Raw genomic sequence first — 24,069 nt, forward strand, 5'->3', positions numbered from 1 at the left:
TTTTCCTGTAGCAGCAAGATGTTGAGATCAGTGACACGTTTGGTCCCAGGGAGGAGTAAGAGTCCCTGGGGTGGAGTAGGGGTAATAACAAGAGTGGCATTCTGGGATCCTAGAAGAATGCTTCTCTGATCTCCTTACCTGAGGCCCCAGTGGCCAGATTCCTGAGTTGGGTGGGGGGTACTATTGTCATTATTGTTAGTCTTACAGCTGCATCTTGTCTGATTGAAGCCTACTGGTTCCAAAAATCACACTCCCCACCCCAGCACATATGGGTTCTAGCTTCAGGATAAATAATTAAAGAGCCAATACCAGAACTTTAAGGAGTAGAGCTTGCTGACAGTGCTGTAGAAGTCTCCATTTGTCTGTTATCCATGGTGAGTACAAACTTGGGCTTTGGTCAGCAAGGGGAAACCATGGTGAAGAAATGTCTTGTGCTACATCGGTAAGGCATCAAGTCAGAGTGGAGGCTGCAGCCAGACCCCTCGAGGTGTTAGCAACTATGGGGTCCTTGCATCCCAGATTACCTCTCTAGGCAAAATAAAAGGAGATGAGGAGCTCCTGGAAAAGCCAGAATCAGAGGAGAGTGTCAGAGATCTCTGTTAAAACAATTCTTTCCTGCAATACCAATGTTGGAGTAGGATTAAAAGTTTAGGAAAGGAGGAAGGATGTTGCACAGAATGGGTGGGCTGAATCCCACAATAATATCTACATGCAAAAACTCACATTACCACATGCAATAAAAAATATGGTCATTTGATACATATAGTAAAATCATAAAACTTGAATAAGACTAGATAACATGGAGGATATCAAAATCGCCTAGAGGGAGTTATAATACTGTAGAAAATGAACTTTGATAACCATATGTGTAAATCTCCATGGTCATATGTTATCAGAATTAGAGGCATAGAAATTAAATTACCTCTACTCAACAGCAACTACTTATTAGATGTCTACCACATGCTAGTTGTAGGTGTATGCCACAAAACTACATACGATTTTAATTACAAACATATAGTTGCCCCACAGACATGTGGTGTTTGCTTTCCCAACTCAGTATTCCTGAGCTACTTCATTTAGGATAATGTTCTCTACTTCCATACAAGTTGCTGCAAATGATATTATTTCATTCCTTTTTTGTGGCTGAGTAGTACTCCATGGTATGTGTGTATGTATATATCACATTTTCTTTATCTGCTCATCAGTTGATGGACACTTAGGTTGATTCCACATCTTTGCAATTGTGAATTGTACTCATTGCAACAATTCTTTAAGCACTAGGAGCCATTCAGGGCAAGGCAATGGATTCTTCCTGAATGGAATAAAAGTGGAACGAAAGAAAAACCCTAACTGAGAATTTAAACTACATCCAAGTAGGCAGCTTTTAAGTTTTAGTAGCATCTACTAAGTTTTACCTGGGTCACAGTGCTTTTTACACAGCCTTACATAATATCAACTCCATGGAATACAGTAGTCTTTCTTATGTGCAGAGGATACATTCCAAGAACTCTGGTGGATGCCTGAAATGGTGGATAGCACTGAATCCTATATATATGAATACTATGTTTTTCATATGCATACACACCTATGGTAAACTTTAATTTATAAATTATACAATGTAAGAGATTAACAAGTATAACTAATAATAAACTAGTATAATTATAATAATATGCAACACTGAAAGTTATGTGAATATTTATTTTTGGAATTTTTCATTTAATATTTTCAGGTTGCAGTTGACTGTGGGTAACCAAAACCATGGAAAGCAAACTGTGGATAAGGGTGGGGGGTATTGTAGTAGACTCATTGAGCATTCCTGCCTCAGCAACTGGTCTTCAGTCTGATGCCAAATTTCACACACACAGGACTGGTAAAAACCATATACCTTTCCCAGTTTGTGACACATATAGGTTCCTCTCACTTAAACCTTGAATGAAACGTGTTTCCATCTTTTCAGTCTCAAGAGCATCAGCTTTGGAGGAAAAAAAATAGCCTAACTTCCAATTCCGGGACTATTCATGTTACCTGAATGACTTTGCGTTGGCGAGTAAGAGTAATTGATGTCTGTGATGCTCAATGAATGCTTTCATTTCCCAAAACACATCTCAAAGCTTGCTCCTTACAAAAATGGTACTGGATTTCACAGAGCCTGTCCAAACAAACAATTTCATTTACACCATCTCCCAACATGGGAAGGGGAGATGAAAGTAGAGCCACTCCTGAAGAAAATCAAAGGAACTCATCTGTTATTGCCACCACTCTTGTGATTCCCTAGACGTTATCTTGCTGTTGAACTCCCTCAGGACGGGCTACACAGGCCTGGTTGCAAAGGGCATCACTTGCTCCTGAGCATTAGGGTCCGGAGTCCAGTAGGGCTGTACTGGGCAGAGTTTTACATGTGCCTAATGTGCACATTTCATATTCAGCCCCAGGAGACTCTGTACCAGCTGCAAGGGCTGGGTCAACGGGTTTATGAGTTAGGCCACGTCACAGGTGTACAATGCCTGTCATCCCTTGTCACCATTAAATAAATAAACAAAACCTTTCTCATCCTTGCTTCTCTCCCTGAAGGACATCCTATCTTTGAGCATTTCAGTTTTAGAAATGTTTCTCCACACTCTCTATCTCTAATTCCTCAGGTTCCGTTCATTTTTCTAACTATTGCCATCAGCTTGGTTTGCCCTTCCATTCTGTGGAAACCACCCTCCCTAAGGTCAGCAGTGGCTTCCCAATGCCCAAAGTGAATATTTATTAGCCTTCCTCCTTTTGTAAATCTTTTTGTGGGATTTAACCTTATTAACATGTCCAGGGATTTTTTATTCTTGGTCTTCTCTTTTCAATCTACACTGCACTCCCTGGGTGAGCTCAAATTATTTCACTTCACAACACCTTTTCTACTCTCATGTTTATTTGAACACTTTACTTCCCATTTCAGTGATAAAAATAGAAACATTGAGAATGAATACTCACAAATTCTCACCTCTGCATCAGCCCACTTAGTTAATGTATTTCGCCTGCTCTCCTGTTGCTATGGATGGAATTACTACCTAAGTCCAGCTCTTCCATGAAAACACTAGATTCCTTTCTCTCTTACCTATTCAAAGACAGTATTCTTTCCTGTACCATCAACCTTTCCTTTCATGGTGGTTTATTCCCATTAATGTATAGTATGTTATTTCCAATCTTAAAAAAATAGTAAAAACAAGAAAAAACATTTGTGCCCAGTTATTCCTCTATTTACCATCTCATTTTTATGGTTACCTTTATATTCAAAAGAGTTGTCCATGCTGACACCATTTTTTCTCCTCTTGCTCTCTGAGAACTACCACAATCAAGATTTTGCCCATATTACTTCAAAGGTTGAAATCACCCCCATCAGGATAACCAAAGATCTCTGCATTAATGAATCCCATGTTCATTTTTCAGTCATCATCCTACCTGCCTATAGTCATATTTGAATGATTCTTGTGTTTGATACAGTTGATCACCCCCTCTTCTTTGAAACGTTTCCCTTGTGTTTCTGAACATCGTGGATTTTAAAATTAACTCCCCTCCCAAGACCTTTTCTTCTCACTTTACTGGTTTCTCCTTATCTCCTTAACATCTTAACTTTGGAGTTCTTGTCTATGTTTTCTCATTTCCTTGCTATTTTCACCTATTTGCATGATTTCCAATACCATGTACTTACTGACAAGTTCCAAATTCATGTTTCTAGTCTAGACTCCTCCTCTGGATCTCAGACTCATATAGTCAAACCTACAAAAATGTTCCTGTAGCATACCTTAGAGATAATGAGTTCATCATCCTTCCCCACAAACATGTCACTCTGCTATCCCAGTCTCCTTTGTCTTGCAAACAAAAGGCAAATCCACCTTTCAGTTGTTCCAACCAATAACCTTTCAAGTATCCTTGACTCTTGCTCTCGCTAACAGTCAGCTAGAAAATCCTGTTGGTGCTACCTTCAAATATATACTCAGAATCAGATCACCTTTTGCCGTCTCCATGGCTACCACCCTGTCTAAGTCACCAGCATTGCAACAGCATTCTGAACAGTGTCCTTGTTACCATCCTTGTGCCCCATCTTTTTGCACTGTTCTTGACATAGTGGCCACATTGATTCTTTTAAACATTAAGACACATTATATAGAGTTATATAGAGGAAAAATAATGTACAGAGAAGGTTTGTAATTTTCCTAAGGTCACACAGTTTGTGACTGACAGATATATAGTCATCCAAACTCTTGGATTACAGAGTTTGTAACCTGGGCTTTATGCTTCTCATAGAATTAATCACTTCCATTGAAATCAATGTGCATAAAGTCTGTCCTGTTTTGTTTTGTCCTGGCACAAAGGAAGGGACAAATTATATTTCCAACTCTTTAGTAATTTAGAATCTCGTTTAGAGAGAAAAAGTTAAGAGAATAATTGAAATTACAATACAGAAATTGCCTTATAAATATATTTATAATAAGAAAAAATTGAATGCCATCCTGTTGCTATGAATAATTATTAGCATACTGAAACAAAAAAATGTGTAGTAGGAAGAAGAGAGAGATAATAGAGTTCTTCAGACCTCAGAGAGAAGGATCTGTTTTTCTTTTTGAATACTACATATACAAGAAGATATGTGTGCTTGTATAAGTGTGTGTGTGTGCGCTGTGTATGAGAGACAGACAACTTGGTGAAGTGGGATGAATTCTGGTTCTGGAGATGGGCTATGGCATTAGGAAGAAGTTGGCAGGACAGTTCTTCAGTGCCTCACAAGGACTGAATCACTTAAAAGGAATTTAGAGAGTCTCCCTCAGCACAAATTGAAAGAGCTAGACTTGGGAGAAAAGGGAACAAGTATAGCCAATAAGTCAAGATTCTAATGTTAGTTTTATTGTTAACTCTTCTATGCAATTTGGCAACTGTGTTGATCTATATTCAAAACTGTGAACACATTTCTCAAAGTGATCCAGGAGAAAGGTTGCTTAAGGCTCTAGCAGAACCAGGTTCACACAACAGGTTAAATCGTATTCACGTGCTCTAGGACCGGAGGCATATGTCTATCCCCCAAATTCAAATTTCTTTTGAATGCATATATAAAAACATATTATGCCTTTTTAGGGAAAGATGATATTGAATACTGAGTTGTGCTAATTAGGAAACGATTACCTTGGGAAATCTTGTTGTTCCCTATAAACAACCAGGCTCACATTATGCAGACTTCTGTTACAACTGATTGATACTGATCCATCACTATTACAATAAAAACTGACTCATAAAACTTTCTGAAGGGCTGCCCATGTCTTCTCATCTGGGACTGGTTTTTGAGGCTCCCTAAAATTCTAACTATTTCTTCCTGCTCTCTCAAACTCTTTCAGTAATCCTCTCTGTTTTCTCCTTCCTGCACCATTATCTGGTTCCTCCTTCTCTTCCAATTTGCTCTACCCCTCTGATCTTACTCCTCTGAGCTCCTCTGTGCCAAGGCATGACTGGCCAGAGCACAGGACAACAACAGGACAATTGTGCTTGAATTTGCCTGTGTAGCTCAACTTGGAGCTCTCCAATGACAGAGCTGACACTTTCCCTCTTGTCTCACCCATGAATTTGTGATACTTTTTCCTCTAATGGCTTTTCTGGGTAAAACAAAGCAAAACAAAAAACAAAAAAACTCTCTCTATCCTGATCTTTGTGGATGCTCCTCTATCTATCTGAACAGCCTCAGTATAATATAAATAAATAAGAATCAAATTACTGAATATCTACTATGTGCCAGACACTATGCTAGACATACATTTGTCATTACTCAACACAATAGCATAATAAAGACATTATTCATTTCTTCATTAATTCAATAAAGAATATGATATGTATCAGTTTGATCTCTGACACTTTTTCATAGTATTTGTTGAGTGCTTATTAATTATGTGTAAGGCACTGATGAAATACCTAGTGTGATGGAGTTTTAGAATGCTAATTGATCAATCAATCCAAAATCAAATAGATAAACACTATTAATTATTTTAAATCATGCAGATATAATGAACCCCAGTGTACATTTATAAATTTAAGGATTATATAACAAATACTACCAACTAACATCAATCCATATTGAGTGCAGTGCTTGCTTTGTTTCAGACACTATAATAAGCACATTACTAAGGCCAGGGGTGGTTATGTGGGATGACCTAATTCATGCACCTAGTAGATGAGGAAGCCAAGATTTAAGCCCATGGTCAGTTGGATCCAGATCTCATACTCTTTCCATTACAAAATGTCAAATAGTGTAAGAGATACCATCTATAAAGGCATAACCATAGGCTATTAACCTCACTGAATCACAGGCACTTAGTTTAAAATACAAATAACAATAACTATTTCTTTGAATATGGAAGAATATGAGTAGAATTATTTATTTTAAAACCAAAATTACTAAAGCATTAATTATGAGCTGGCTCCTCTGAAACTTTAATAAGGGATAACTTTATGGCTAAAAGGAAAGCAACCTCAAAATGGAGAATAGGAAGAGAAATGGGAGGAATACAATTTTATTAAGCACTAACCATATCTCAAACACTGTCTAAATATTATAGAGTAGTTATATATTGTAGTTATCACAATAACTCTGTGCAATGAGAAAATGTGAAAAATAAATTTTAGGCTAAATAACTAATAATGTTTAAATAGGTTACATAATATTACTTATTTTATATTTATTTATTGAGCATGTTACATGTCAATCACTGTCTTAAGTTGTCTAACATTCATTCCTTGCTATAACATTGAGTTAGATATTATCTTCATTTAACAGTTGGCCAAACTAAGGCACAGAAACATTTAGCAACATGTTCAAGTTCATAAAACTAGTAAGTAGTAGAGCCAGGACTCAAACTTAGGCACTCTGAATTTATACTTTGTGCTATTAACCAATACCCAGGAAAATTCACATTCCAATATGTTCCAAATGTTCTTTTCCTTTTCTACTTGGACTCACAGGAGAATATTCCTACCATAAAACCCAGGCTAACCTCAAGACCAGGAATTGACTTGCTACTTAGTAAGTTATAGCCACTTTTGAGACAAATGTGAAAATATTATCACCTTTCTGGACTAATCACGGATTGTGGAGGAGCCTCAGGAAAATGGCATGTTCAGTGTGATCACTGGTATCTCTGATACACTGGCTAATTCTCTTCCACTCAGTACTTCCTACCATACACAGCCATTCTTTTTATATCATAGGTGTCTGTACATGTAAATGCATCTAGACATCTATTCTACCAGTTTATTTTTCTTATATCCAACTTCTGTTCAGAACTCATATTGAGATCTTCCCCAAGTGAAGCAGTCTTAGAAATCGACTGCGAATCTCCCTGGTTCTAACTCCATAGATAATAGGATTGAGTACAGGAGGCACCAGAACATAGAGATTAGCCAGAAAGATGTGCACATGCTTGGGGACTCGGTGGTGGCCAAAGCGATGGGTGAGGAATGAGAAGAAGGCAGGGATGTAGAACACCAGAATGACACCGAGGTGGGAGCCACAGGTACTCAGAGCCTTGTGCTGGGCATCCCGAGTCGGGAGACAAAAGACTGCATGGAGGATAAAGCCGTAGGAGATGGCAATGAGGATGGAATCCAGACCCATGGCCAGCAGAGCCACAGTCAGCCCATAGACAATATTGACAGTGATGTCGGCACAGGCCAGGCGAGCAATGCCCATGTGCTCACAGTATGTGTGTGCCATGACATGGTGACCGCAGTAGGGCAGTCGCCTCAGCAAGAAGATGAAGGGAGAGACAATAGCCACACTACGGAATATGCCAACAAGACCAATTTTGCCTATGACAGTATGGTTGAGAATGACTGAGTATCTCAGTGGGTTGCAGATAGCCACGTATCGATCAAAGGCCATGGCAAGAAGAATTAAGGACTCCAGAGTATAGACAGAATGAATACAAAACATCTGGGTGAGGCATCCAGCAAAGGAAATCTCACCAGCATGGAACCACAAAATGGCCAGCATTTTGGGCACAGTGGTAGAACTGAGAGCCAAGTCGGTGAGTGAGAGAAGACAAAGGAAGAGGTACATGGGTGCATGAAGGGCATTATTCATTGCAATAACCAGGATGAGGGCAGAATTACCAGCCAGTGCTACAAGATACATGGCACAGAAAGGGATGGCAATCCAGAAGTGGGCAGACTCCAGCCCTGGGATCCCAGTCAGGAAGAGAGTGGTTGGGAGACTGTTGTCGCTGGTGTTGGAAACTGACATCCTTGTAGGCAAACAAGGGCTGTATCCAAGCGGTGATGGTATGTCAGCCTCGTAGCATCAGATATTGGTTGATTTACATACAATGATCAGTTTTCTGTGAAATAATTTTTTTAGACAGAAAAAATATTATTTTTCACTTATTCAAGGATCTGAAAAGACACATTTGATCAATTTTTTAAAAGTTATGCTAATTTTTATATTCAACCATGATGTCTGCTTCTTTATTTAAAACACCAACCTAAGCATTTATTTATCTGCCTGAACTGACCCTTACAGATTTAATCTTCCACCACTTGTGCACATCATTTATTGAGCTTTCATCCACCGATGTCTAGGGGAATTGCTTGTGTCCTTTTCATTTATGTCTTTTCCCATGTCTAAGGAGGCTTCTTTCTTTATTTTCACCTTGTCTATTGTCTTTTTATAAATTTTAGGGCAAGTTTTTCTGCCTCTCAGAAGCCTTCCCTTTCTTTACTGGTCCTTAGAGATCTTTACTTTTTTTTTTTTTTTTTTTCATTCTTCCATTATCTTACAAAATCCTATTGTGCTAGGGAATTATAACCTCTGTACTGCCCGTGACTGTGTCTGTACCTAGACATTTGTAAAAATGTTCACTAAAAGCTCAATCCTGATAATTCTTAGTAACATACTGTTGACTTTTGTGACCTCATGATTTGATGATGTTGTTACTACTTCCTTCAGAGTGTTTGTAATGTATGTTTCCAAATATACACCAAATAGCTTCTCTCTATATAAAGTTCCTAGAAAGAAGCTAAGTAACCTGAATATGCTTACATCCCTTATTATGGAATATCAGAGTAATTTGGGCATTTATATTGGTATAATACAATAAACCATGAGATAAATCTAATATGCTTGTTGGGAGACAGCAGTCTCAACTATGGCAAAGCCAGCTCATAGTTGAACCAGTATCATGGCTGGATGTGAGGTCAGGTCTGAATGGTAAGTGCTGACAGAGGCAGATAAAGGGAGAGAGTAGAGTATCCTAGAGTTGCCACCCATGAAGTCATCCTTGAAAGGGAATCATTTTTTTGCTGGACAGGGATAGCTACTATTATACACACTCTTAGTAGCATATATTCTTAAAAGCATCCTGAATAGGAATGCCAGGAAGCCTTAATTTTAGTCCTGATTCTGTAGCAAGATTGATGTGAATAAAACTCTCACTTCTCTGGACAGTCTCAATGTAGAAAGGACAACTGTAGTCATTCTCTGCTTTTCTAATCTAATCACTATGCAGCTTTGGAAGAAAATCCAAAAATCTTTTTGTGCCTCAGTTTTTATCTCTAAATTGGGAATGACATCATCTGACCTAACTTCACAAGATTTTGTAGTTGATTGATTCATGGGATTAAAAATTTTGATATTCAAAGTTATTCTCCTCTCCTTTTTATAAATAAGATATTTGTTTCTTAACAAATACACTGTGAAGAAAACAGTAAAATTATCATTCACACCCCTAACCAATAAGAAGGCCAAGTCCAGAGACATAAACCAATATAATTTAGTTCAAAAAGGATGGTATTTGCAGAATTGAAATTAGGTCTCATGTCTCCTGATTGGGAGTTTGTTTTCACTCCATTCTTCTATTAATACGTCTGATACTTGAATTTCTCTCTCTTCCAAACAAGGCATTTTGTCTAGTATCAATTCCTAGTGCTGTCATAACTTCACTCATTATCTGAGCTTCAAAGAAGTAATGAGAATTGGGAACTTTCCCTTCTCTTTGCATTGAGACTTCCAGCAATGATGCTAGAGGGTTTTGGGCTCAGCCTTGACACTGGCCTGTGATCCTAGGGGAGAGCAGCTTGCACAATGGAGTTTGGAGAGCTGGAGTCACTGCCACCTTCTTTTCCCCTCTCTTTCTGGTCTATTCTTGCTCCCTAAGGAAGATTTTAAGTGGTTGTGGTAAGATAAAGTGCTACTCTGTGAGCATCTGTGGATGTGAGGACCAGAAAGATTGGGGTAAGAGCAGGCTTTGTTTATTGTTTCCCTCTGGGAAAGCATGAGAAAAGGATGTTGAGCTGGAGCACAGATTTGGTTCAAAATGGGAATGGAGGCATCCTCCCAAAGTCATCTCTGGGTCTTTTCTCTGGGTCGCCAAGATGGCTAAGTTTTTGAGGTCCCCGTTTCAGATCTAAACATGAGTACATTAACACTGAACATAGTTGTTGGGGAATATGATTTCCAGAACTTACCTGCATGCATCTGCAGTCGGAGCACACTGAAGCTGGAGCTCTGAGTGCAGGTGTGTTGTGTGAGTGTGCAGCTGTGTCGGAGAGAGTGTGGGGGTGCAACGGTTTGGGCAGGAGCTGTGTATGTGAATACACAGGTTTGTTTAAGGATGTGAAAGCTGTGTTTCTCTACAGGTTCAGGAGGGTGTAGTATGTGAGTATGTTGTGCCTAAATATATAATTCCTGTTGCAATATCTGATCCTTTGTCAGTTTTCTGGGCTCATTGAAGGTCTTCTATTGAGCTGTGTATTCCAGCCTCTTCTGGTCCAGGAGATTGGGAAGTGAAGGTTATTTATTGACACTCTCTGTAGTCTGTAAGTGCTGTGACGTGCAAACCCAGAGGGCCTCCTCTAGGGATTTGATCTGTAGTGAATATTTTGAGGGAAAGAAAAAGTGCAGTTGATAAATAAGAAAGAAATGAGCAAGGGAAATTTTCCAGTGACATTTTAAAGAAAGTGGAAATTATACATCTCATCTATATGTTTTAACCTCTATTATTATCTCTTGTTTTTTCTCTTCCTTCCTTGTCACTTTTTTCTCTCCCCTTCTCTTTCACTATCTTTTTAATTCCTCCCCATCTCTTTACTTCTGTAAGCCTCCTTTAACTCTACCAGAATTTTGGGTCCACCATAATTCTCATGGGTGTTGTGAAATATCTTTGTGAATGGTGCAGCAAACAATGGTTTTGGACACATACACATACAGATACCATTGTTTCATCAGAATGTACTTACAAAACACACATTCAAAAATAAAAGTGTTAATTATTTCATGACAATGATAACAGAGTATTAAGCAAGACATAGGTCCCCTCTGAGCATAGCCCACTGCACTTTCCTGTGTTGTATGCCTACAAAGCCAGTCCTATTAGGGAATCCCATCCACGCTCTAGCCAGATCCACTCATGTCCTATAACATTAGCCATTCAGCAAGTCTTTGCAGCTAGGGTCACTTCCAAATGAGCACCTTCCCAGGATTAATTAATTTCTTCCTCTTGACTTCAGCTTATTGAACTCTCTTCCCTTGTAAACACCATTCTTCTCACAAATTAATTTTAAAACAGTGGGCTTCAAAAAATTTATATGGGTATTTCCCTAAAGGAGTTTTAAAAAATTTAAGTTGGCATCTAAAAATTATCATTAAAACTTGAATTAGTAGAATAGGATATAATTTCTAGTATATTTTGAATATTGACACTTTAAAATAAAACTCTCATCACTATTTTAAATGTATCCTATGGAATCTTTATTTCCTAGAAATTGCCAACTCACCATTATTCACTTAAAAATATGTGAATAAGTTTTTCTTAGCTGTCAGAAATGTGATATTTTTGCTTTGTCTTTTAAAAGTAAGTCCAATTATTCCATACACTTATTTTTGTTTAAATACCTCATTATGATCACTCTTACTTATAATAATGTGCATATAAAATGGATTTTTTTATTCCTATAATAATGGGCTCCAAATATTAAATTGTTTTATTATTTCAATTATTGTAAGGATACTAATAAAAATACTAAAAACTTTAAGTTTTATAGATTGTTAAACAGACCTAATTTTGGGGGAAATATATTTCTTAATGAGATGAATAGAACTTTCTTTTTTTCTCTTAAATTATTTCATGTCTCTGGAAGCCAATATTGATGGAATGAGACAGGTTTTACATTCAGTTATTTTTAATTTTACTTATAAAAAAGTAAGCTCTGAAAACACTTACTTATGCAAGTAACTTAGTTGGGAATGGAGAGACATTTGTTGATGCAATGTAGGGGTTACACTGTAATTGAGAGTAACTGTTGTGATTGGCAACGGTCCTAAGAGAGGAGGTTCTGATTATCTGAAACTAAAGGGAAGGTAGTCACACAGCCACGACCCAGACCTTTGGGGAAATGTCTCAGCCACATCATATGTTGGTGGGACATGATGAGGTTGGTTAAAAGTAAGGGGCAAATAAAAAATGCAAACTGGAATCAATTGCTTCTATTTGAATAAACTTCTCTTGCCAAGGAAAATACAGTTTCTTATGTAACACTCACAGAAATAAAATGTGAATAGGAAAAGCAAATCTCTCATCCCTCTTCCAGCTTTACAATTTGTCTCTAATGCTTACTCCTTACTGGCAGAGGCTGACAGGCAGGTATCTGACAGAGGAAAAATGTAGTCCCAGCCTAGGCAGCATAAGGGAAAGCATAGAAAGTTGTTTTTAGAACAGAGAGGCAATAGCTTGACATTACACATAATAATCTTTTCACATACGTGTATGTATTACAACTTGTATGACATTTTGGTACCAAGTAAATATGAATTACATAAAAAATTCAGAAACAAATCAATCCATTTTGTTAGATATCACAATGCAATTTTCCATTTTTAATGTGAGAAAATTACATATTGCTAAGGTAATAGGACACATTTTATAACAATAAATAATAATAGAAATGAATATAATTAGAAAATGTTTCATGATCACTTGATAAAAATAATTTTTAATTGAATAACGTATATGGTTTTTAATGTACATCTTCTCTGAAAAACAAACATACACATGTGCATATGAGATGATTTTTTTTTTCCCTTAAAAGTCATCTAGTGAATTTTGGAAAATATGGTAGTCTTTTAAAACATTTCAACTATAGTTACAATTACTAACTCAAACTTCAGCAGTTTTAAGGTATTTTTCTTTCTAGTAACAGCATATTCTAATGATAGGTAGTTTATTGCAACTGCAAAATGAACTTCAGTTAAATACTGAAAAAGCAGTCTTTACTGTTTCAATCTTTCGTTACTTTTCTCTCATAAAATTCCTCTTTAATTGATTTCATTTTTTTTTAACATTATACCAGGGATGAGAGAGACAGTCACTTCCACTGCCTTGTCTACTTTATAATATATTTAAATCCAAAGCTTTCAAACACTGCCAAAATACTCTGGTGTAAAACCATATGTGTTCTTAAGATAAATTCATAAAAGACAGTGCAAATAAGCCCTAGGAAGGTATATTGTGATTTTGTCAATCATTAAATAGGCTTGCTCTACATCAGAAATTGATTTTTACCTAAGGGGGCAATGTGATAGATGAGAAAATTAAGATTCATAAACTATAAATGATTGATTTAAGATCATAGAATTTTTACAACTACGTTTGTAATCATAATTTTAACAAAGAAAGCCAGAATCATAAAAATACTGATCTTTATCTACCAGAGATGATTTATCTGGTAGCTTAGGCTTTGTTCTTCCTTCACAGTAGCTCTTTCATTCCTAACCTAAGTAAATCTTACCATCCAGCTTCTATACTCCTCTCAGTGGTACTATTGAATACTACACTAGTTTGCTAGCACTGTTGTAACAGAATGTCACAGCGGGGTGGCTAAAAACAGCAGAAATTTATTTTTCACAGTTCTGGAGGCTAAGTCCCAAATCAAGATCAGGAGGGGTAAGCTTTCTGACTAGGACTCTCTTTATGGCTTGTGGAAGGCGATTTTGTCCTCACTTGGCCTTGCCGTTATTGGAGAGTGGGGAACGAGCTCTCTGTTGTCTCTTCATACAAGGACACCAATCTTATCAAGTCAGAGTCTTACGATTATGACCTCATTTAACTTAAATTACCTTCCAAAGACCCTATTGCCAAATAATCATATAGGGGGTGGTGGGCACAATTTAGTCTATAGCAGATAATATTAACATAATGTAAACCTATGACATCTAACCTTAACTTACTCAGGCATAATTCCCTTTGATCTACTTAATTTCCTCTATTTCCCCCCATAACAACCTTTTCAAACATTCATTGCCTTCCTGGAACTCTCTACACTACTTACACTCAGTATGTAGAATGTTTAGAATTTGGTGACTACTTAAATGGATTCAGGTTATTAATCAGAGAAATATGTGCAGAATGAAACTCAAATTTTTGGTTTAGCAAACTATAGAAATCATGCCTTCATTGAGAAAAGGAAACTAGAAATAATATTTTTCCATTTGTGTTCTGGATATACAGATTTTTTAGTTTATTTATTTATTTATTTATTTTTCTTTTTTTTATTTCAGCATATTATGGGGTACAAATGTTTAGGTTACATATATTGCCTTTGCCCTCCTGCTCCCTCCCCCAAGACAGAGCTTCAAGCTTGTCCATCCCACAGATGGTGCATATTGCACTCATTATGTGTGTATATTCCCATCCCCTCCTCTTCCCTCCCATCTGCCCGATGCCCAACGAAAGTTATTCCTATATGTCCACTTATGTGTTGATCATTTAAAACCAATTTGATAGTGAGTACATGTGGTGCTTATTTTTCCATTCATGGAATACTTCACTTAGTAGAATGGGTTCCAGCTCTATCCAGGAAAATACAAGAGGTGCTATAACACCATTGTTTCTTAGAGCGGAATAGGACTCCATGGCATACCTATACCACATTTTCTTAATCCACTCATGTATTGATGGGCACTTGGGTTGTTTCCACATCTTTGCAATTGTGAATTGTGGTGCTATAAACATTCAAGTGCAGACGTCTTTTTTATAGAGTGTCATTTGTTTTATTGGGTAGATGCCCAGTAATGGGGTTGCTGGATCAAATGGTAGATTTACTTGTATCATTTTGAGATACCTCCATATTGTTTTGGATATTTTGATTTTAAAGTTACCTTGAAATAACCAATTATAGATGCCAAACAGTTAACTGTGAAAAGTAAAGAAATTAGAACTAAAGATATAGATTTGAGCCAGGAATGTTGGTATGTTACTGTAGGCCAAGCTACTTGGGAGGCTTGGATAGGAGGATCGCTTGAGACTAAGAGTTCATGTGAAGCTGCAGTGAGCTATGTCACTGCATTCCAGTCTGGGTGACAGGGCAAGATCCTGTCTCAAATAAATAAAAAATAAATGAAGAAATAAAAAAGATATAGATTTGAGAGTAATCAGTGTGTCAGAGGTAGTGGGAATCTGCTTTTATCCAAGACCATCTGGGAAGGTTATATAGATTCAACATTGAAGCTGTCTTAGAAAGAGCTGTGGAGAATATTAATATTTAGGATAGAAAAGAAGGACAGTCAATTACAAAGAAAACTGAAGAAAGATAGACACGGAGATAGAGATGGAGGACTGGGAAAGTATAACATTACTGATCTGAGAAAGGGAAAACGATCAATAAATAAATAGCCAACTGCATCAATCTCTGGACTGAGAATCCTTTGCATTTAGAAATACTGTGCTTAGTAGTGACAGTGGAGGCATGGTTTTATGAAGTGATAATACTGAAATGCAGTTCATTTAGGAGTGAATGGAAAATAAGAAAGAAGACATAAAGGGACCAGGTGGCTGATGAACATGACTTTGAGTAGCTCATGGCCTCCTGAATGACACCAGCTAAAATAGATATACTTCTCCTTTTACTGTTCAAAGGGTTGGAGAAAGGATTAGGATTCCAGCCCAGAAGTCCGTGAGTCAGAGAAGTAGAGAGATGGGTTCAGACTAATACCTGAAAGATGACACATGCCTGGATCAATACTTAGGTTTTAAACATAGGGTAATGTGTATGTTATGAAGAACATAAACAAGAAAGATTTGGATTTTAGAATGATCCCAATGTCAACAAAAGAAGAAATGAATGAATTCTGACAGAGTTGGTGTAGGGAGCAGGGAGGATGCTGCTTCAGCAAAAGGCATATATAGTATAAGTGAAGTAACAAAATAATTTGTAAAAATATGATGAGAATTGACAACTAATTGAATATAGGGATAAAAGGAAATAGTTAAAGATCTGAAATAATATTACCCTTATGAGAAAAGATACGAGGGTCATCTGGGTATTAGCCTGTGTATTCCCACTGAAGTCAGACGTCCCTTGCTCAGCACTACCATGACCACCTGAGCACCCACGCAACTGACTGAAGATAGAGTATCTGATTTCCACTCTGCCTGTACATTTTTCTTGTACCAAAAAGTGAGTAGTTAATGGTGAAGGAAGATAAATAATGTTCATTGCATTGCTGCCATGTGCCAAACTAAGTAAAGAACCTATTTGTACTACAAGATACTCAATAAAAATGTAAGATAGTATTATTTCTCCTTCAAAGATGTGAGGAGACTAAAGTTTAGATTATGGCCTAAGTTCATATAACTGTTAAGAAACTAAATTGGCTTTCACACTGGGTCTGATTCAAAAACAATTTCCTAAATATGGCGCATTTCCTTCGTGTTTTACTATTGAATGTCTTGGCATTCATGCCTGCCACCAAAACATTAGTAAACAGTAGAGTGCTGATGTCTGTAAAAATGGCAGAGTAAAGGCCCCTGAAATTGTTCTCTTCTATTAAAGCAATGAGAAAACTGGCAAAACATTGGCAGAATCAACTTTTTCAGAACTTTACATATTAAACAAAAACTTGCATCAATACAGGGAGACTTTATTAAAAACAATGGTTGAATTTTGGTAAGATAAGTGAGTTTGTAGCATTGTGATTTGCCCTAATCCCATTCCCTACTCTCCAGCTCTGCAGTTGCATTAAAAAATAACAGTCTTTTTTTGCAGTGAAACTCAGTAACCTGGTGGCAGCCAGATGGAACAGACTGGGGCTCGAACTCTTCAAAATTTATTTTTCAGAAAATAGTTAGTATTTGACCTGTCTGGTGGTACCCCTGAAGATCCTAAGGGGTACCACTATCTCTAGCAAGACTGTCTAAATGGGATGTGATCCAGAGTGCGCCCAGTGTGAATAGCTTTGTTCCATGGGTGATTATCAAAAGCAATTATGGGCAATTAACTTTTTAGCTGCCTGAGGTAGTAGCTGTTAGGGAAAAGAAGAGATCAACCAAAAAGCTAAAAGGGAAAAACCTAGGAATAAAATATTTCTATGAGCTTTGGACATTTTTGACATGCCCCTGAGGTATAGAAGGCCATGTGCATGTCTAGGTTTCTGTACACGTCTGAGATTCTATATATCCCCAGAAAAGTTCTGAGAAGGCTCTAAGTGCTCACCTCTGACTCACCTTGAGTCTCTGCACAACTGGAAATGAAGTTTGCAGAGTTGCAAACTGAATGGCTGAGGGCTGAAGTTGTGCCCTCATATGCACAGAGAGCCTTCAGAAAGAAAGACACACTTTTCCCAAGCATTTAAATAAATCTCTTTTTAATTTACTAACTGACTACTAAGCTGGTAGAACAGAGCCTTCAGTGACTAAATACAGTTAATGTTTCAGAATTAATTCAGAAAATTACTAAATAGAAAAATCACAACAACAACAACAAAGCCCCGATGATAACAACAAATAGTAACAAAACAATCTCTGGGGTGAGGGGAGGATCTGATTTCCAGAGTTGCCACATTATGCAATTTGAAATGTACAATTTCCACCAGCTAATTATGAGACATACAGAGAAATAAGAATGTATTGCTGATATACAGGAAAACATACCAATAGAAACTTCCCTGAAGAAGAACAAATACTGGGCTTTCTAAGTCATTACTTTAAACCAGCTATTTTAAATATGTTCAAAGAATTAAAGAAAACTATGTTTAAAGAATTAAAGGAACGTATAAGAGAACTTTGTCACCAAGAGATAATATCAGTAAAGAAATGGAATACACACACACACACACACACACACACACACACACACACATAGACACATGCATGCACACCACACATAGACATACTCATAGAAGTTCTGGAATTACAAAGTATAATAACTCAAATAAAATATTCATTACAGGAGCTCAACAGCAGATTTGACCAGGCAGAAGAAAAAGGTTGCAAACTTGAAGATTGGTCAATGTGGATTATATAGTCTGAGTAATGAAATAAAAAAAAGAACGAAGAGAAATTAACAGAACCTCAGAGACCCATGAGATACCGTCAAACATACTGATATAAGTATATGGAAGTCCTAGTGGAAAAGAAAGAGAGAAAGTAGAAGAAAGAATATTTGGAAAAAATACAGGCTGAACTCTTTTCAAATCTGATGAGAAATATTAATTGATGTTCACATGAATAATCTCAAGAAATTCTATGTAGGATAAAGTTAAAAAAAATACACTTACCAAGTGCATTCAAGGAAGAACTATGCAGAAGAGCACTTAGACTCCAAACTGGCTTTCCTAAATATTTAATAAGGGATGAATTTATGGCTAAAAGGAAAAAAATTCCAAAGTGGAATAGTGGAAGAGTAATGGGAAAATATAATTTTATTAACCAATAATCACATTCCAAGCACTGTCTAGCTTTTATAGAATAGTTATATAATATAGTTACAATAATTGTGTAATGGGGAATTATATTTAAAAAGTCTTAGATAAGTCATAAAACTGAACTGATATTTTTAGAGGTTATGTGAATTTTTCATTTTATATTTATGTATTGAGAATTGTACATTTCAGGTACTCTTCTAAATATTCTCATATGCTCAATAATTTATTTATTCCTCATAACAACTTCAAAAGTCAGGTATAATCATTACCCTATTTTACAATTGACTACGCCAGACACAGAAAATTTAGCAACAGGCTAAACAGAAAACTACCTAATTGAAGGAGTCAAAGTTCAAATCCAGGCACTCTGATTTTAGGCTTTACATGCTTAACCACTACCCAAAGTTTTGGAGTTCAGATTCCAATTCACTGCAAATTGTTCTTTTTTAAAATTTATTTATTTTTCACTTGATGTTCCAGAAGAACATTCCCATTATCAGGTGCAATGTCCTCTCCACAATAGGACTGCCTCCTGTTTGGCATATTGCAGCCCATCCGAGACTACAGAAAGAAATGCATTTCTTTTCTGGGCAACTCATAACTGCTCAGTGAGTATGTTTAATGTGTTCATCACCAAATCCAATTTTAATTTTTTTTTCTTTTTATAGAGATGGGTTCTCACTCTTGGTCAGGCTGATCTTAAACTGCTGAACTCAAGTGATTCTCCTGCCTCAGTCTCCCAGAGTGCTAGGATTACAGGCATGAGCCACCATGCCTAGCCCCACCAAATCTAATTTATAAAACCATTCCTCTTCCTTCAAGGGCCTCCTCCCATGCCATACAATCACTCTTACATCACAGCTCTCCATCTACTCAAATTTATATGGACAATTGTCCCTCATGTTTATTTTTTCTTATTTCCAACTTCTGCTCAGAACTCATATTGAGATCTTCCCCAAGTGAAGCAGTCTTAGAAGTCGACTGCGAATCTCCTTGGTTCTAACTCCATAGATAATAGGATTGAGTACAGGAGGCACCAGAACATAGAGATTAGCCAGAAAGATGTGCACATGCTTGGGGACTCGGTGGTGGCCAAAGCGATGGGTAAGGAATGAGAAGAAGGCAGGGATGTAGAACACCAGAATGACACCGAGGTGGGAGCCACAGGTACTCAGAGCCTTGTGCTGGGCATCCCGAGTTGGGAGACAAAAGACTGCATGGAGGATAAAGCCGTAGGAGATGGCAATGAGGATGGAATCCAGACCCATGGCCAGCAGAGCCACAGTCAGCCCATAGACAATATTGACAGTGATGTCGGCACAGGCCAGGCGAGCAATGCCCATGTGCTCACAGTATGTGTGTGCCATGACATGGTGACCGCAGTAGGGCAGTCGCCTCAGCAAGAAGATGAAGGGAGAGACAATAGCCACACTACGGAATATGCCAACAAGACCAATTTTGCCTATGACAGTATGGTTGAGAATGACTGAGTATCTCAGTGGGTTGCAGATAGCCACGTATCGATCAAAGGCCATGACAAGAAGAACTGAGGACTCCAGAGCATAGATTGAATGGACACAAAACATCTGGGCAAGGCATCCAGCAAAGGAAATCTCACCAGCATGGAACCACAAAATGGCCAGCATTTTGGGCACAGTGGTAGAACTGAGAGCTAGGTCAGTGAGTGAGAGAAGACAAAGGAAGAGGTACATGGGTTCATGAAGTGCATTGTCCATTGAAATCACCAGGATGAGGGCAGAATTACCAGCCAGTGCCACAAGATACATGGCACAGAAAGGGATGGCAATCCAGAAGTGGGCAGACTCCAGCCCTGGGATCCCAGTCAGGAAGAGAGTGGTTGGGAGACTGTTGTCAGTGGTGTTAGAAACTGACATCCTTGTAGGCAAATGAAGATCTCTATTAAGCGGTGATGGTTTGTCAGCCCCGTAGCGTCAGATATTTGGTTGATTCACATACAGTGATGAGTTTTCTGTGAAATAATCATTTTTAAGACTGAGGAAAATGTTCATTTGTTCAAGAATTTGAAAAGACTCTTCTACATTTTATCAGATTTAAAAAATTCTATTAGCTCTTATATTCAACAATGATGTTCTGAGTTCTTTATTCAAAGCACCAAGCTAAGTCTTTATTCATTTGCCCAAATTGACCTTTCCAGACTTATTTCTCACTACTTCCTTCACACCATTTATTGACCTTACATTCGCCCACATAGGTGAATTTCTTGTCTCTTTTCCATTCATTATTTTCACCATACCCAAGAAGTCTCATCTCTTTATTTTCCCATTCTCTATTTTATTTTATTATTATTTTTTAATTTCAGGGCAAGTTTTTCTGCCTCTCAGAAGCCTTCTTTTCTTACGTAGTCCTTAGAGATCTTTACTTTTTTTTTTTTTTACTTTTTTTTCATTCTTCCACTATATTACAAAATCCTCTTGTGCTATACTTATGTCTCCATGCAATTTTAATCTACATGCTGCTTATGACTGTGTCTGTACCTAGACATTTGCAAAAATGTTCACTAAAGACTCAATTCTGATAATTTTAATAACATACCATTGACTTTTAATCTAATGATATAATGATGTATTAACTTATTCTTTTGTGTTTTGGTAATGTATCTTTCCAAATATACACCAAATAACTTACCTATATATGCCACCTGAAGTAACTAGAAAGAGGTTAGGCAACATAAATATGCTTATATCCCTTATGATTGACTATCTACAGTGATTTGGGCATTTATATGTGTATAGTACAAGAAACCATGAGACAAATGTAATATACTTATTGAACAACACCAGTCTCAACTACATCAAAGCTCATAGTCCTTCAAGTCAACCACGACAATGGATGTGAGTTTCAGATATGAATGCCAAGTGCTGGCAGAGGCAGACAAAGGGAGAAAGCAGCATATCATGGACTTGCCACTCATGAAGACATCCTGGGAAGGAAGTCTCTTTTTTGCTGGGCAGGGATAGCTACTATTAAACACATTCTTAATAGCATATATTCTTAAAAGCATCCCGAGTAGGAATGCCAGGAAATCTGAATTTTAGTCCCGATTCTGTAATAGGATTGATATGTAACTTGAACAAATCTTCCACTTCTCTGGACAGTCTCAATGTAGAAAGGACAAGGACTATAGTCACTCTCTGCTTTTCTGATCTGATCACTATGGCATTGGAAAAAGTCCCAACACCTTTTTGCATTTCAGTTTTGATCTATAAATTGGGAATAACACCATCTGACCTAACTTCAAAAGATTTTGTGATTGAGCAAAGATTATTATTCCTGGGATTAAAAGTTTGGATGTCCAAAATTATTCTCCCTCCTTTATCTTTATGTACTAACAAATATACTGTGAAGAAAACAAAGTAAAAATATCATTCACACCCCTAACCAATAGGAAGAGCAAGTCCACAGACAAATATTGGTGTAATTTAGTTCAAAAGGCATGTTACTTGCAGAATTGAAATTAGTTATTATGTCCTGATTTGCAGTTCTTTTATTTTCACTTCATTCTTCTGTCTCTTAATATGTCTAATACTTGAATTTCTCTCTCTTACAAATAAGGCATTTTGTCTAATATCAATTCTTAGTGCTGTCAGAACTTCACTCATTATCTGAGCTTCAAAGAGGTAATGAGAATTGGGGACTTTCCCTTCTCTTTGCATTGAGATTTTCAGCGATGACGCTAGAGGGTTTTGGGCTCAGCCTTGACACTGGCCTGTGATCCTAGGGGAGAGCAGCTTGCACGGTGGAGTTTGGAGAGCTGGAGTCACTGCCACCTTCTTGCCCCCTCTCTTTCTGGTCTATTTTTGCTCCCTAAGGAAGATTTTAAGTGGTTGTGGTAAGATAAAGTGCTACTCTGTGAGCATCTGTGGATGTGAGGACCAGAAAGATTGGGATAACAGCAGGTTTTATTTATTTCTCTTTTGGGGAAAGGATGAGAAAAAGATATTAAGCTGAAGTCTCACTCAGGTTCACAATGGGGACACCCTCCCAAACTTGGCTCAGGGTTTTGTCTCTGGTTCACTAAGATGGTTGAGTTTTTGAGGTCCCCTTCTCAGATCTAGACATCAATACCTTACTTCTAACTTCATTCACTGACATAGTTATTGGGGAATCCGATTTCAAGAACTTACCTGTGTGAGCAACATGCATTTGCAGTCGGAGCACACTGAAGCTGGAGCTCTGTGTGACGGTGTATAGCATGAGTGTGCGGCTGTCTGGGATAGCGTGTGAGGGTGCAATGGCTTAGGCAGGAGCTGTGTATCTGAATGCACAGGTTTGTTTAAGGATGTGAAAGCCGTGTTTCTCTACAGGTCAGTGGTTGCAGTGTGATATTGTAGATGGTATGAATGTTTAATTTGTGCTGAAATGTATGATTTTACTCAGTTTTCTGAGCTCATGGATGTCTTAAGCTCTGCTCTGTATTCCAGCTTCTTCTAGTAAAGTGGCCTGGGAAGTGAAGACTATTTATTGACTCTCTATGATGCAGTAGTGTGAAAACTCAGATGGCCTCCTCTAGGGATTTGGTCTGCAGTGAGTCTACTGAGGGAACCAAAGGGGAAGGGTAGTGATGAATTAGATTGAAATGAGCAGGGCTAATTTTCCAGTGACTTTTTAAAGGAAAATGGAAATTAATCATCTAGTCTATATGTTTAAACCTCAATTCTGGTCTCTTAGTTTGTATCTTCTTTCCTTATCTCCTTTTCCCCTCCTCTTTTCTTTACATCTCTGAGTCCTCTTGAATCTCTACTGATTGTGGGTCTAGCAGAATTCTGATCTCATGTGGTTATGAAAGAATTTTGTGAATGGTGTAGCAAATAATGGTGTTGGTCCTTTGGAATAAAGCACTAGATAAATAAGGCATGCTGGTTGGGGAGATAGCACTCTCGACTATGGCAAAGCCAGCTCATAGTCCTGCAAGCCCACCAGTGTGATGAATGGTACAAAGCCAGATCAGAAGGGCAAGTGCTGATAGAGATACAGGAAGAAGCAAAGTGGAGTGTCCTGGAGTTGCCAACAATAAGGACATTTCAGAAGAGTGAATTCTATTTGTTGTGGAGGAATAGCTAGTATTGTATATATTCTCCCTCTTTAACATATGGCATACCTAAAATAATCTGTGCAGAATGCCAGGAAACCTAGACTTTAGTTCTGTTTCTGTCACAAGATGTTGTAGGACCATGAACAAATTTCTCACTTATCTTAGTAGTTTCCATTTATAAAGAGCAATGACTCTGGAATTCCAGTTTCAGTTTTTCTACCTCTTCACTATTTGACATTGAATAAATTCCACAACCTTTTTGAAACTCAGTGTTTCATTTCTAAAT

The 24,069-nt window shown here is 37.6% G+C and overlaps 2 protein-coding genes across 2 annotated transcripts; both read right to left on the reverse strand.

Annotated features, from left to right (window-relative positions):
• Positions 1-7,214: 7,214 nt before the first annotated feature.
• LOC105883492 (olfactory receptor 52D1-like) lies at positions 7,215-8,281 on the reverse strand. The gene has a single exon (XM_012786616.2). The coding sequence runs from the start codon at positions 8,258-8,260 to the stop codon at positions 7,304-7,306; it is 957 nt and encodes a 318-aa protein (XP_012642070.2). The 5' UTR covers positions 8,261-8,281; the 3' UTR covers positions 7,215-7,303.
• An 11,366-nt stretch (positions 8,282-19,647) lies between these two features.
• On the reverse strand, positions 19,648-20,604 carry LOC105883493 (olfactory receptor 52D1). Its single transcript, XM_012786617.2, has one exon. It carries the CDS (start codon positions 20,602-20,604, stop codon positions 19,648-19,650), a length of 957 nt encoding a protein of 318 aa, XP_012642071.2.
• Between the last annotated feature and the right edge of the window lie 3,465 nt (positions 20,605-24,069).

This window comes from Microcebus murinus, chromosome 4 (genome assembly GCF_040939455.1).
Source record: "Microcebus murinus isolate Inina chromosome 4, M.murinus_Inina_mat1.0, whole genome shotgun sequence".
NCBI lineage: Eukaryota > Metazoa > Chordata > Mammalia > Primates > Cheirogaleidae > Microcebus > Microcebus murinus.